Raw genomic sequence first — 13,012 nt, forward strand, 5'->3', positions numbered from 1 at the left:
GAGAACAATGAACCATTCTCCATTTTACTTTCCAGATCCCAGCCTCTAATGAAAGAATGTTAGCAACTCATATTACCTTAAGCAATGAAACTAGCAGAAGAACACAGTACCACAAGCCTTTCAATCTGATTTTCAATCTGATAACATGCAGCTTGGATTTCTGTATTTTTCAAACAGAGCTCACTCCATTGTGTGGACAAAGCATTCAGCTCGTATGCATTGTTTTGCTGATCAATCATCAAAGGTTAGTTGTGTTTATAGTTGTAAAGTCTTTTAAAGGCCTTGTAGATTTAGGCTCTTTAGCCTTGTGGTTTTGTAAGGCCATATGGCCCTTTGTCATTTAGGCCATCTTTTGCCCTTGTTTTTATGTTCATACTTGCATCTCAAGCAAAACAAGTATTTTACATTTCTGATCCTGTTGATAAAGAGTGGTCAGTTGTCTTACAAGGCAAGAGAAGTATTGTTGGTGTTGGAGATGTTGTTGATGAAGAAGAGTATGATCAATTTGATGAAACTCCTCCATTTTCTATTGGTATTCAATCTTTATCTTTAGAGGAAGATAACCTTGAAATTGGTTACATGCGTAGTGATCATGAAAAAGGATTGTGGGTTTGAGCATCGGCTATCATAATTTTGTTATTGTAAGACTAGTAAATTGTTGACAATAACTTTTATTTGGCATTTTAGATTTGAAATGCACCACAAGATTTTTATTGACATATATATTTTTGCATGTGCAGGTATATGTAGACAACCATGAGTGATCAAACTAGAGAAGCTTCTGGTGCAGACCTTAAAAAAACTCCTCTCATACAAAAAAGAAGGGGCCCCAATGCATGCAAAAACTTCAAAAAGAGAAAGGCAAGAGAAGAAGTTTCAATTCATTTTGATGAATATAATAGGCCGGTTGGATCATATAAGAAGGAGTTTATATCTTATATTGGGACTTTGGTTCATGCTAGAGTTGATATCAACATCAACGATTGGCCTAATGTAGACGAAAAGATTAAAGAAGCAATTTGGGCAGATATTAAGGTATCCAATAACTTTATATTAATTATCAATTGTTGATATAAATATAATTATCATCATTACTGTCATTGCTTATGTTCATGTTGTTATTCAGTCACAATTTCACATTCAAGATGATACAAAGAGAGATATTGTATTGAAAATTGCATCATCGAGATGGAGAGACTTCAAGAGTAGATTGAAGCGTGAATATATTGTCAATAAGCACTCAAAGTATGAATCTCCTGTACAACTCTATGATTTCATAACTGACGATCAATGGGCAAAATTTGTTGTGGAATGCGAGAGTGAGTCGTCACTACAAGAAAAATGCACATAGACAACACTAGAAAGACAACAGTTTTTAAGAAAAGTGTTGTCTTTTGTATAAAAGACAACAGTTTGGTCCAAAACCGTTGTCTTTGATGCAACACTTTTGTCAAAGACAACGGTTTTTACTTAACCGTTGTTATAAGTGTGTTGTCTTTGTGCATTTTGTGAAAAGACAACACCACAACGACAACGGTTTTTAAAAACCGTTGTCTATGTGCGTTTTTTTTTTAAATAAGACAACGGTTTTTTTAACTGTTGTCGTTGGTGTGTTGTCTTTAAGCGCACTGGAATACACAACACTAGAAAGACAACGGTTGTTTAAAACCGTTGTCTTTGTGCGCTCTTTTTTTAAAAAAAGACAACGGTTTTATTTAACCGTTGTCGTTGGTGTGTTGTCGTTAAACACAATCGAATACACAACACTAAAACGACAACGGTTTTATAAAACCGTTGTCTTTGCATGTTCGTTATTTGTTTAAGACAACGGTTTTATTTAACCGTTGTCTTTGGTATGTTGTCTTTAAGTGTATTTGAATACACAACACTATAAAGACAACGGTTTTAAACAACCGTTGTCGTTGCGCATCATTATTTAACAGGTATATAAAATAAAAATGAAGATGTTAACTAGAAGAGTCGAACCTATGACCTCATGCTTAACAAGTACACAATTTTACCAACTACACAACACAACCTCTTATGTTTAAAAGTGCAACATCTGGTATATAACTGGGTTGCTTCTGTGTTGTTTGTGAAAACCAAGACAACAATTTTAGAAAATAGTTAAAGAATTCCCCCCAAGAAGAATAGAACCTAGGACCACTAACATAATAAACTAAGTTAAACCCACCAAGCGACAACAACACTTATGTAGACTACAAGAAAAACAGCTTTTAGTGACAAAAATTTAGTGACGGGTAAAAAAATCCCTCATTAAATGTATTGTTTGCATAATTTTTGTGACGGTTAAAAATTACTCTAGTTAAAAGTTTATGATTTAGTGACGAAATTTTAATTTTATATTTATATTAAAAATATACTCTCACTATTAGTACAAAAGATGTGTTACTCTCACTAACAAGCTAAGGTTAGCTATATGTTGGTAATCGACCCTTCCGGCTAGCGCATGACTAACAAGGTTGAAACTGTTGGTAATCGACCCCTCCGGCATGCCTGAAACACGTTGAGAATGGATATGAAAGAGTAGTTGATCGATGCCGTACAATTTTCTATATCCCATTTCTTTTGCCGCCGCGATCTTAATTAGCTGTATGTCATAATTACCAAACTATATATTCATAATTTTTGAATTGAAATGCATATTCATAATGATTGAATAACTCTGATCTATATTCACATACAATTACAGAACGTTGTGTTTATAATTTGCGATGTTCATATTCCCAAGTGTTTATAACTATACATTTTAGAAATTGTGAATCAACAATACAGAAATTATGAATCTGCAGTATAGAAATTATGAATTTACTATATATAAATTATTAATCTATACAACTGTATTTAAATTAGAAATTATGAATCTACATTATAGAAATCTATGAATCTCGTGTTCTGTACCTATATACCCGATTCTATTTTAATTGACCGGATGTAGCGACTCGAGTAATTAAATTATTATTTTGTTATGAAATTTCCCTCTAAGCTAAGACAAATTAAAATTTCCCTCTAAGACAAACTTGGGAAATTTTTGTCTTCCCTCCCAGACAAAAGAGCGCAAAATTAGGGTTAGTCCAAAATTGTCTCCGCCACGCCAGTCTTCCCTCTCCGCCACGCCAGTCTTCCCTCTCCGCCACGCCAGTCTTCCCTCTCCGCCACGCCAGTCTTCCCTCTCCGCCACGCCGGTCTTCCCTCTCCGCCACGCCAGTCTCCGATAACCTCCTCGTGTGCTCTCCGCCGACGGCGTACCGCCCTCGCCGACCGCCGACTGCGTACCGCCCTCGCCGACCGCCGACCGCGTACCGCCCTCGCCGACCGCCGACTGCGTACTGCCCTCGCCGACCGCCGACCGCGTACAGGAGAAAACACGTGTGCGAGCTACTCTTCCTTCTGAACCACAGCGCATGAATGGAAGGTATAAGCTTATATGGCTTTGTGTTTTTCATGCTCTGTGTTCAAACTTTGGTCCTATGCTCTGAATATTTGACCTGATGTTTCAGGCCGGCCCTTTGTTACTGGTACACTCTTCATAGACATGTAGTATCTGTTAGTTCATTGATTGGATTGGACATGATTGATATAAAAGATGGGAATAGAGTAGGAGGAAAACAAGTTGCAGTTTGAGAAAGCAAACCTTAAATCTTTTGATCACAACCTTAAATCTGTTGAGATATAGCCACATAAAAGCAGTGGGAGTGCAGAACAAAGTCCTTGTACATAATTGAGGAAGCTTGTAGTATTTGATCCTTCTGTTGACTGTTTGAGTAATAGAAATTGATGTAATTAGTTTGTAACATTCTACAGATGGTTGAACTAGGAAGACTGAGGAGGAGGATAATACACTGAGAGCTGCTGTGGAAGCTTTTGGTGAGAGTAATTGGCAGGTTGTTGCTGCTTCCCTTGAAGGACGGACAGTTACCCAGTGCTCCAATAGGTCAGTTATATTTTTTAATGGTTAGAGTTTGTCATGGCATGTTTATTATTGAGGTTGAGGTAATCAAACTATTCTATGTGATATTGGCACTAGGAAATCTTAGTTTTTTGCATAATTATATTGCTTAATTTGTTCTGAGGTAACTGCCACATTAAGGTTATGATTGATACTTTTTAATGAATTCAAGTGTTATCATTTATTCTGCCTAATCTGTTGTGAAAGGATTCACATGTGGTTGAAAGTAAATTTGTAGTTATATGAGTACTTGAGCCTTTGACTACACATTGCAGTTGAATGAAATAGAGTATACTTATGCAGATTTACTTCAAGGTATTAATGAAGTTATTGTATTCTTAAGTCTGTAATATGTATGGTGGTATTTATATCTCTCTCTTTTGCCATTCCACCATGTCAGACCTCTCTCAAACCTTACTACTCCTTGCTCCATTTATACCTCCCCTCAGATTCTTCCTATCACTTCCATTCTCGTTACTTTTTCTAGCAGCCCTATTTGTTCTAGAACCTGCAACAGTATCCTCACCAAAAAAATACACTAACAGTATAGTATATATATATACTCTAACAACACTAATTAGTATATATATTTTATACTGTTAGTATAGAATATATATTCCGTGTCAACATTAATTATAAAACATATATATATTTCATCACACATATATATAGTATACTGTTAGTGTGTGTGTGTACATATATATATATATATATATATATATATATATATATATATATATATATATAGTTAGTTAGTTAGTTAGTTAGTATTTTAAGTATGTGGTTTTTGTTTTGCTAGTTACTACTAATTGTATAATTATATTCATTTAATAAGTTTTTGTTTTGGCAATATATGACCGATGCATGCAGCAGGTACCAAATAAGTATGTGGTTTTTGTTTTGGTAGTTACTACTAATTGTATAATTTTTAAGCGATATGAATTTATTTTTCTTGTCACTTGACTGTTTTGTAGCATTGGTGTATAAATAAACAATGGACAAAGAATGGATGTCAAAAGATAGATTATGTTATGAATATGAGGTTGGAGTAGAATCTTTTTTACAATTTGCTAAAAAAAATGCCGTTGATCCTAATTCAATATCATGCCCATGTGCAATATGTGGCAACCTAAGGAAGCAACCTCTTGATACTATAAGGGCACACTTGTACCGTAATGGAATGGATGGAACGTATGTGTCATGGATATGGCACGGGGAGAAGGCTACGTTAAACAACTCAATAGATGATGGCGGTCTAATTAGGGGAGAAGAGCATAATCGTGTTGATGAAAATCCTATAGATATGGTAAATGCTGCTTATGACGAATACGTTGAGGATCCCAACAAATTTAGTAAATTACTAGAAGATGCAGAGAAACCGCTATACGTTGGATGTACTACGTTTACAAAACTATCAGCGGTAGTGAAGTTATATAACTTGAAGGCAAAATATAGTTGGAGCGATGCAAGTTTTACGGACCTTCTGGATTTGTTTGCAAAAATGCTTCCAACTGACAACGTACTGCCTTCTTCTTTATATGAGGCAAAGAGAAGCTTGGTTGCATTGGGAATGGACTACGAGAAAATACACGCGTGTCCCAATGACTGTATCTTATATCGTAAGGAGAATGCAAATTGTACTAATTGCCCTACTTGTGGAACTTCAAGGTGGAAGATAGGCAAGAATTCTAAGATATCCATAGGAGTTCCTGCAAAGGTGTTATGGTACTTTCCACCGATACCAAGATTTCAAAGAATGTTTAGGAGCAAGGATATATCTAAGGAGTTAACTTGGCATAGTGATAATAAAGTTTGTGATGGTTACTTGCGTCATCCAGCTGATGCACCTTGTTGGAGAACAGTAGATGAAATGTGGCCAGATTTTGCTAATGAGCCAAGAAATCTTAGATTGGCTTTATCTGCAGACGGGATAAATCCCCATAGTGTAATGAGTTCTACATATAGTTGTTGGCCAGTCATCATGATTACATACAATCTTCCTCCTTGGATGTGCATGAAGCGAAAATTCATGATGCTCAGTTTGTTGATTTCTGGTCCTAAACAACCCGGGAATGACATTGATGTTTATTTGGCACCTTTGATTGACGATTTAAAAGTGTTGTGGGAAGAAGGTATAGAAGCATATGATGCATACCGACAAGAAAAATTCGTCCTTAAAGCTGTTTTACTATGGACGATCAATGATTTCCCAGCATATGGGAACTTATCAGGTTGCACTGTCAAAGGATATCATGCATGTCCTATCTGTGGTGAGAATACATATGCCAAGAGGTTGAAGCATAGTAAGAAAATGGCATTCACAGGACATAGAAGATTTTTATGTAAAACTCATCCTTATCGAAGGCAAAAGAAGGCATTTGATGGTAAGCAAGAATTCGACTTAGCACCCAAACCATTGAGTGGCCATGATGTTCTGAAAACAGTTGAGGGGATCAATTGTAGTTGGGGAAAAAACAGTGGCAAGCTAAATGCTAAAAGAAAAATTAGTGAATCATGTTGGAAAAAGAAATCAATTTTCTTTGAGCTTGAGTATTGGAAGCATTTGCATGTTCGGCATGTTTTTGATGTCATGCACATTGAGAAAAATGTGTGTGAAAGTATTATTGGCACATTACTTGACATCCCAGGAAAAACCAAAGATGGGGTAGCTGCTCGACTAGACCTTGTGGAAATGAATGTGAGAATGGAGTTGGCACCAAAACAAGGGGAGAAGAGAACGTTTTTGCCACCTGCTTGCTATACCCTAAGCAAAGATGAGAAAAAGAAAGTTTGTAACTCTTTGTTACATATGAAAGTCCCATCAGGCTATTCATCTAATGTGAGAAACCTTGTCAATGTGAAGGAGTTGAAACTTGTTGGTCTTAAATCTCACGATTGTCACACTTTCATGCAACAGTTGCTTCCAGTTGCTATTCGAGGTGTGTTACCCAAACATGTAAGGTATGCTATCACTCGGTTGTGCTTCTTCTTTAATGTCATATGTAGCAAAGTGATAGATTCCTCAAAGTTAGATGCGCTACAAGATGAGATTGTGACAACGCTGTGTTTGCTTGAAAAGTACTTTCCTCCTTCATTTTTTGATATAATGGTTCACTTAACTGTTCATCTTGTGAGAGAGGTCAAATTGTGTGGACCAGTGTGGTATAGATGGATGTACCCATTTGAAAGATATATGAAAATCTTGAAAGGTTATGTGCGAAATCGCAATCGACCAGAAGGTTGTATAGCCGAGTGTTATATTTCTGAAGAAGCTATAGAATTTTGCTCAGAGTATTTGACTAATGTACAAACAGTTGGGATCCCATCAACATTTCAAGAAGTGGTGCGAACTCGGCCTTTATCAGGTGCTCAAGTGCAATCCATTAGCCAAGAGGAGTGGGAGCAATCACATCGTTATATTTTGGCAAATGATGTAGAAATAGACCAATATGCCAAGTAATTTTTCCAAGTCTTATAAAACTTCCAATATATTGTTTATATTGTAGTGGTTAATTGACTTTGGTCAAATATCGTTTGTTAGGGAACACAAGGCACATTTGAAGGCTACATTGCGCGGTAAAGTTAGGACAGAGAAGGGGCTACTTGATGAGCATAACCGCACATTTATTAATTGGTTACGTGATCGTGTAAGTTGTATAACTATGACTAGTACAAAAAATAAAAGTCACTGGTTTTATTATCATATACTAATTTTAAAGTGCTTTCATTTTTAAGGTTGGAAGAGCAATAAATGATTCCACCCATGAAATATCAGAAAGACTAAAATGGTTGGCACATGGTCCTCGGAACCAAGTGTTAAAGTACTCTGGTTATTTAATTGAAGGAGTTACTTTTCATACCAAAGATCGTGATAATTTGCGAGCTGTCCAGAACTCAGGCGTAAGCTTAGTTGCAAATATAATGCAAGTTTCTAGTGCAAAGGATAAGAACCCCATTGAGTCAGATATGGTATTTTATGGAGTTATTGATGAAATATGGGAGCTTGATTACCATACCTTTCGAGTTCCTGTGTTCAAATGCAATTGGGTTGAGAATAACAATGGTATTAAAGTAGATGATCTTGGTTTCAAATTAGTAAACCTCGATAGGATTGGATTCAAATCTGATTCTTTTATCTTAGGGAGTCAAGCCAAGCAAGTATTTTATATTCAAGACCCTCAAGATCCTATATGGTCTGTCGTGCTCGCAACTCCTAGTCGGGATTACTTTGAATATCAAGATGGGAATGAAATGGATGAACCAATAATCCATCATCAATGCTTTACGAAAGGGATGCCAGATGTTGACGTTAAAGATGAGAGTGAACCACCATGCATTCGAGAAGATTGTGATGGGACATGGGTTGAGAATAGGAACTCGTAGCAAGTTTCTAGTGTATAATTACTTTTCAAACCTCATATTTTAAATATGACTTTGTATGTGCTCTTACATGTTTCTTATGTTTAATTCCTTAATTTTTTTGGCTCCCAACTTCTGAAAATGAATTCGAACATTTCTAATAATTTTGTTTTTATGTTTTTGTGCTTATTAGGTTTGCGGGGTCTATGGCTGGTCGAAGAAAGAAAAAAATTGTACAGCAGGAACAAAAGGGACAAGAAGTACATGGTGACGAAGAACATAATGGAAAAGAGGTTCAGGTAGATGAGGAAGAAAACATGTCGGGTTCTCAAGAAACCCAGTCAACGAGGAGCACACGAGGTCGTACCCAAATGCATAAGCTTGCTATGCAAAGGGCACAAGGACTGAAGAAAGACGTACAATTCAATGAACTAGGACAACCAATTGGAGATAGTGCTGCAGAACTACAAAGTTACATTGGTGTCCTTGCAAGAGAAAAGGTGAAGTTGAATTTTAAGACATGGAAACATGTGCCACAGGATATTAAAGACAAGATATGGGACGCTGTTAATGTAAGGAAAATCTAATTCGTTTACTTAGTATTTGTGATATTTAACACATTAGTCGTTTAATTCTCACAAAATTTTATCTATGTAGTTGAGCTTCAGAGTTCCGGCAATATTCAAGAAACCTTGCTTGAGTTCAGCAAATGACAAATGGCGGCAATATAAAACACAACTCACAAATAACTTTATTTGGAAGAGACTGAATGATGAAGAAAACTTGCACAAACCACCCCCAGGATATGGTATTATGGGAGATGAATGGAGTCAATTTGTGATTAGCCGCATGTCCGAAGACTTCAAGGTAACCTCAAAACTAGAAGTCTATCTATATGTGTATATATCAATTTAATTTAAAAAGTTCAAATGCCCACCACAAGCTTTTGCACAGGTATTCATCTTGCAAAGTGTGTTTAACAAAAATAGCAACTTATCCCATTGAACAATTTAGCTCTATACAGTACACAAACTTGCAGAAACCACACCCATGTTTGATGCCACATGATTTCTGACTGTCCTGTGTAATTGCAGTAATATGATTTGTTGTGATGCTTAGTCATTAAGATTATGCTTTGGCCATCTGTCCTCTGGAAAATAACTAAAAAATTAAATCCCCCACCTATGAGGCATATTCAATTAGAATATATATATATATATATATATATATATATATATATATATATATATATATATATATATATATATATATATATTTATATATATATATATTAGTTTAGCATTTATGTATTCAGGTTGTTCCAAACCGTATAACAATTAAGATTTATTGTAATATTACCAATTAATGAGTTCAGTTAAGAAATCAAAAAAGATGAAGTGTTCCCCCTTTTCCTCATTTCTGTTTTTATCATGTCTGTTTTCACTTTTCAAGCATGAAGCATCATCTTTGTCTTAGAAATATAATGTCAAGTTTTGATCATGTTTGTCTTAGAAACTAAGCGAGCAGCAAAAGGTACGAAGAAAGCAAAACCTTTATCCACATAGGCTTGCTCGTAAAGGATATGCGCGTCTTGCTAGTGAAATTGTAAGTATTTATCTCTATTCACTTTCACTAATAACTTAAACTCATTTTCACCCTTAGTTTGACATTGATAAATCTTCTTGGCTGTAGTCAACAGAATTGTGTGATGATGACGAAGTGAATAGAGCTATACTTTGGAAGAAAGGGAGAACTAGTAAGCAAGGAGAAATAGAAGGAGATGTTTTGAAGACAAAATTTACAAAGATTGTAAGCAAAACCTTTAATTTACTGGTATTTTCCTCTTTATGTATTTCGAAAGATTGTGGTTATCATGGTCATTTGTCATGAATTACAGGATGAATATATTCAGCAAAAGCAAGATGGTTTGTTGCAACTTCAAGGACCAAATGAGGACATCCTGACACAGGCTCTTGAATCTAAGGAGCATGGAGGTCGGGTGAGGGCTATAGGTGGACATGTCAATCCCTCAACATATTTCAGATTGGGTAAAGGGATGCTTCCTAACCATGAGAAAAATGTCCTTCTAAGACGACAAGCAACAGTAGAAGACAGAGTTGCAAAGTTAGAAAATTTGGTCCTTCAAAATGTTGCCTTTAAATCATCTCCGATTGAAGAAAAAGGGAGTTGTACTGCAAAGGATGCAAAGGGTGCGATGAAGCTGAGTGAAGAAGAAATTGGTTTTATGAAACAAAAATTGGATTTCGAAGATGATGATGATGAGCTGCAGTTTATTGACAAAGAAGATGTCTTGGAGGTAAATATTCCCTCTTTACTGAAGTTTACATTTTACTTAGTTTATTAGGCCAAAAATTACTATCTACGTATTGGTGCCTCTGTCAAATGTTTTGCAGATTTGCTTCATCCTCTCAATTTTCAAATGTTTTGCATTTTTCATATAAACTGTAGGAGATGTTAATTTGTGCATGTATATAATTCACATGTCTTGGTTAGTATATTTATTTATTTACCTAATATGTGTATATTTTGCAAATTAGAAACAATGTAAGAAGAAACCGAGCAAGGAAGTCAAAAAAGCTTGAGTTGAACTCCTCAAGTATGCCTAAGTCATTATGGCTACTATACTGTTATTACAAGCGTGCACTTGGAATGGAGAGAGTTTAAAAATAGTGCTAGATGAAAATGTCTTCGGGGAAGAATGTACTCTATATGTGCACGACGAAGATGTGACTCCGTTTTGTCAATTGATGCCAATATCGTACACATGTATTGCTGTGTACATATGGTATGATTTAATATATATTTCGAGTCAATTATATATACTTATCACTTCTATGCTTTGTTATTCTAATTCAGTTTCCATTCCAATGTTAGGTATTTGTATAAAAAGATGATGGAAGACAACAAGCTTGAAAAATTCAGATTTATGCAGCCATGTCATGTAGGTCATGTGCCAACGACAAGAACAGATAAAAATTTCCTAGACAAACAGTTGGAAAGTAGGGCACGAGCTTTAGCAGACAGACTAATTGACAATCCAAGTAGTGCATCACTTTTGGTGCCATGTAATGTAGGGTAAGAATGATTACAATTATACTTTCCATTGCATATTATTTTCTATTGATGTAATATAATTTTGTGTTTCTGTATAGTTTCCATTGGATTCTGACAGTTATCAACGTCAGTAAGGATATTGTTTATTTGTGGGACCCTCTTAGTCATCGCATTCGCGATGATGATTGGAAACATGTTGTAGAAATGTAAGTTTTTTTTTTGTTATTTCTTTCGATTTATATCAGTATGATTATCACATAATCTGAATAATCAAACAATATATTTGAAGGGCTATTAAAATGGTTCATGCCGGCCTCTGGGAATGGAAAGAAAAGGACGAAGTAAAACTGCTTGGGAAATTGTCAAGGTAATTTAATATTTGTAACTAATTAGATATAAGTGTTTGTATATGTTAAATTGTAATGCACATGCAAATCTTATTTAACATTTGTAGGCTCCTCGTCAGCCGGATAGTAACCAATGCGGTTTCTATGTCATGGCTTACCTGAAGACTTTAATTGAGAACATGCCGGACATTGATGATAAAGATTCTGTTCAAGCACTGGTAATAATTCAATTTCTAATTCGTGTTTAAAATTATTTTGATTTCAATGTTTCAAAGTGGAAATATGATGCATTTGAGATTCTTGTTGCCAGTATAATTTTGAGTACTCCATTTATTGTTTGATGTCTATTGAATGAATGCTTTTTAGTTTTTAATTTGATCATTTTATTCACAAAGTTTAAAGTGGAGAGATTAGAGAAAATACAAAAGCTCTTGCCTTTAGAACTGCTAAAACTCTATTACCGTATATTGGTTCTTGAAAATTACTCCTAACTTATTTCGAATTTCATTGCAATTACTAATTTATTTACTCACTTTTTACATGTAGTTCCAACAAGTTGAATATGACAAAGCGGTTATTGATCTGGTGCGTTCTGAATGGGCCGATATTATATCAAGTTATATACAGTAGGTATGATTTGATCATTAGAACGTTGTGATCTTTTAGACTTCGTGGAATTGTTTGTTGTAGTATTATGATGACTTCGTCGAATTGTTTTTTGTATTATTATGACTTGGATGATATTTGATTCGATGAGAATTGGTCATGGAAGTATTTACACTTGTTATTTTGAACCTTAGCTTGTGCAAAATTATGTAACTACAGTTGGCCATGGTGAATGGATAAATTGTTTTTTGGTATATGATTAAAATTTAAGCAGGTTAAAAACCGTTGAGACAACGGTTAAAAATCGTTGTCTATTTTACAATAGACAACAATTTGAAACTGTTGTCTTTTCTACAAAAGACAACAGTTTATCTGCGTGACTTTTACAACAGCGATTTCAACAACACACAATAGACAACAGTTTATAACTGTTGTCTTTTAAAGAAAAGACAACAGTTACAAAACCGTTGTCTATGTGCATCACTTTTAACAACACCGGTTTCAAAAACATTGAATAGACAACGGTCAAAAACCGGTTCGTTGATAGAAATGACAACGGTTTTTATAACGTTGTTCTATGTGTGACTTTTAACAACACCGGTTCAACAACACTTAATAGACAACGGTTCGAAAACCGTTGTCTTTACAAGAAAAG

At 35.2% G+C, this 13,012-nt stretch overlaps 1 protein-coding gene and 1 pseudogene across 1 annotated transcript; both read left to right on the top strand.

The window, feature by feature from the left end:
- Window positions 1-5,150: 5,150 nt before the first annotated feature.
- LOC109166470 lies at window positions 5,151-6,984 on the top strand. Its single transcript, XM_019315422.1, has 2 exons — window positions 5,151-6,909; window positions 6,977-6,984. The coding sequence occupies exons 1-2, from the start codon at window positions 5,151-5,153 to the stop codon at window positions 6,982-6,984; spliced, it is 1,767 nt and encodes a 588-aa protein (XP_019170967.1).
- Window positions 6,985-8,535: 1,551 nt separating this feature from the next.
- LOC109166512 lies at window positions 8,536-12,455 on the top strand (annotated as a pseudogene).
- Window positions 12,456-13,012: the final 557 nt, after the last annotated feature.

This window comes from Ipomoea nil, unplaced genomic scaffold (genome assembly GCF_001879475.1).
Source record: "Ipomoea nil cultivar Tokyo-kokei standard unplaced genomic scaffold, Asagao_1.1 scaffold3100, whole genome shotgun sequence".
Lineage (NCBI taxonomy): Eukaryota > Viridiplantae > Streptophyta > Magnoliopsida > Solanales > Convolvulaceae > Ipomoea > Ipomoea nil.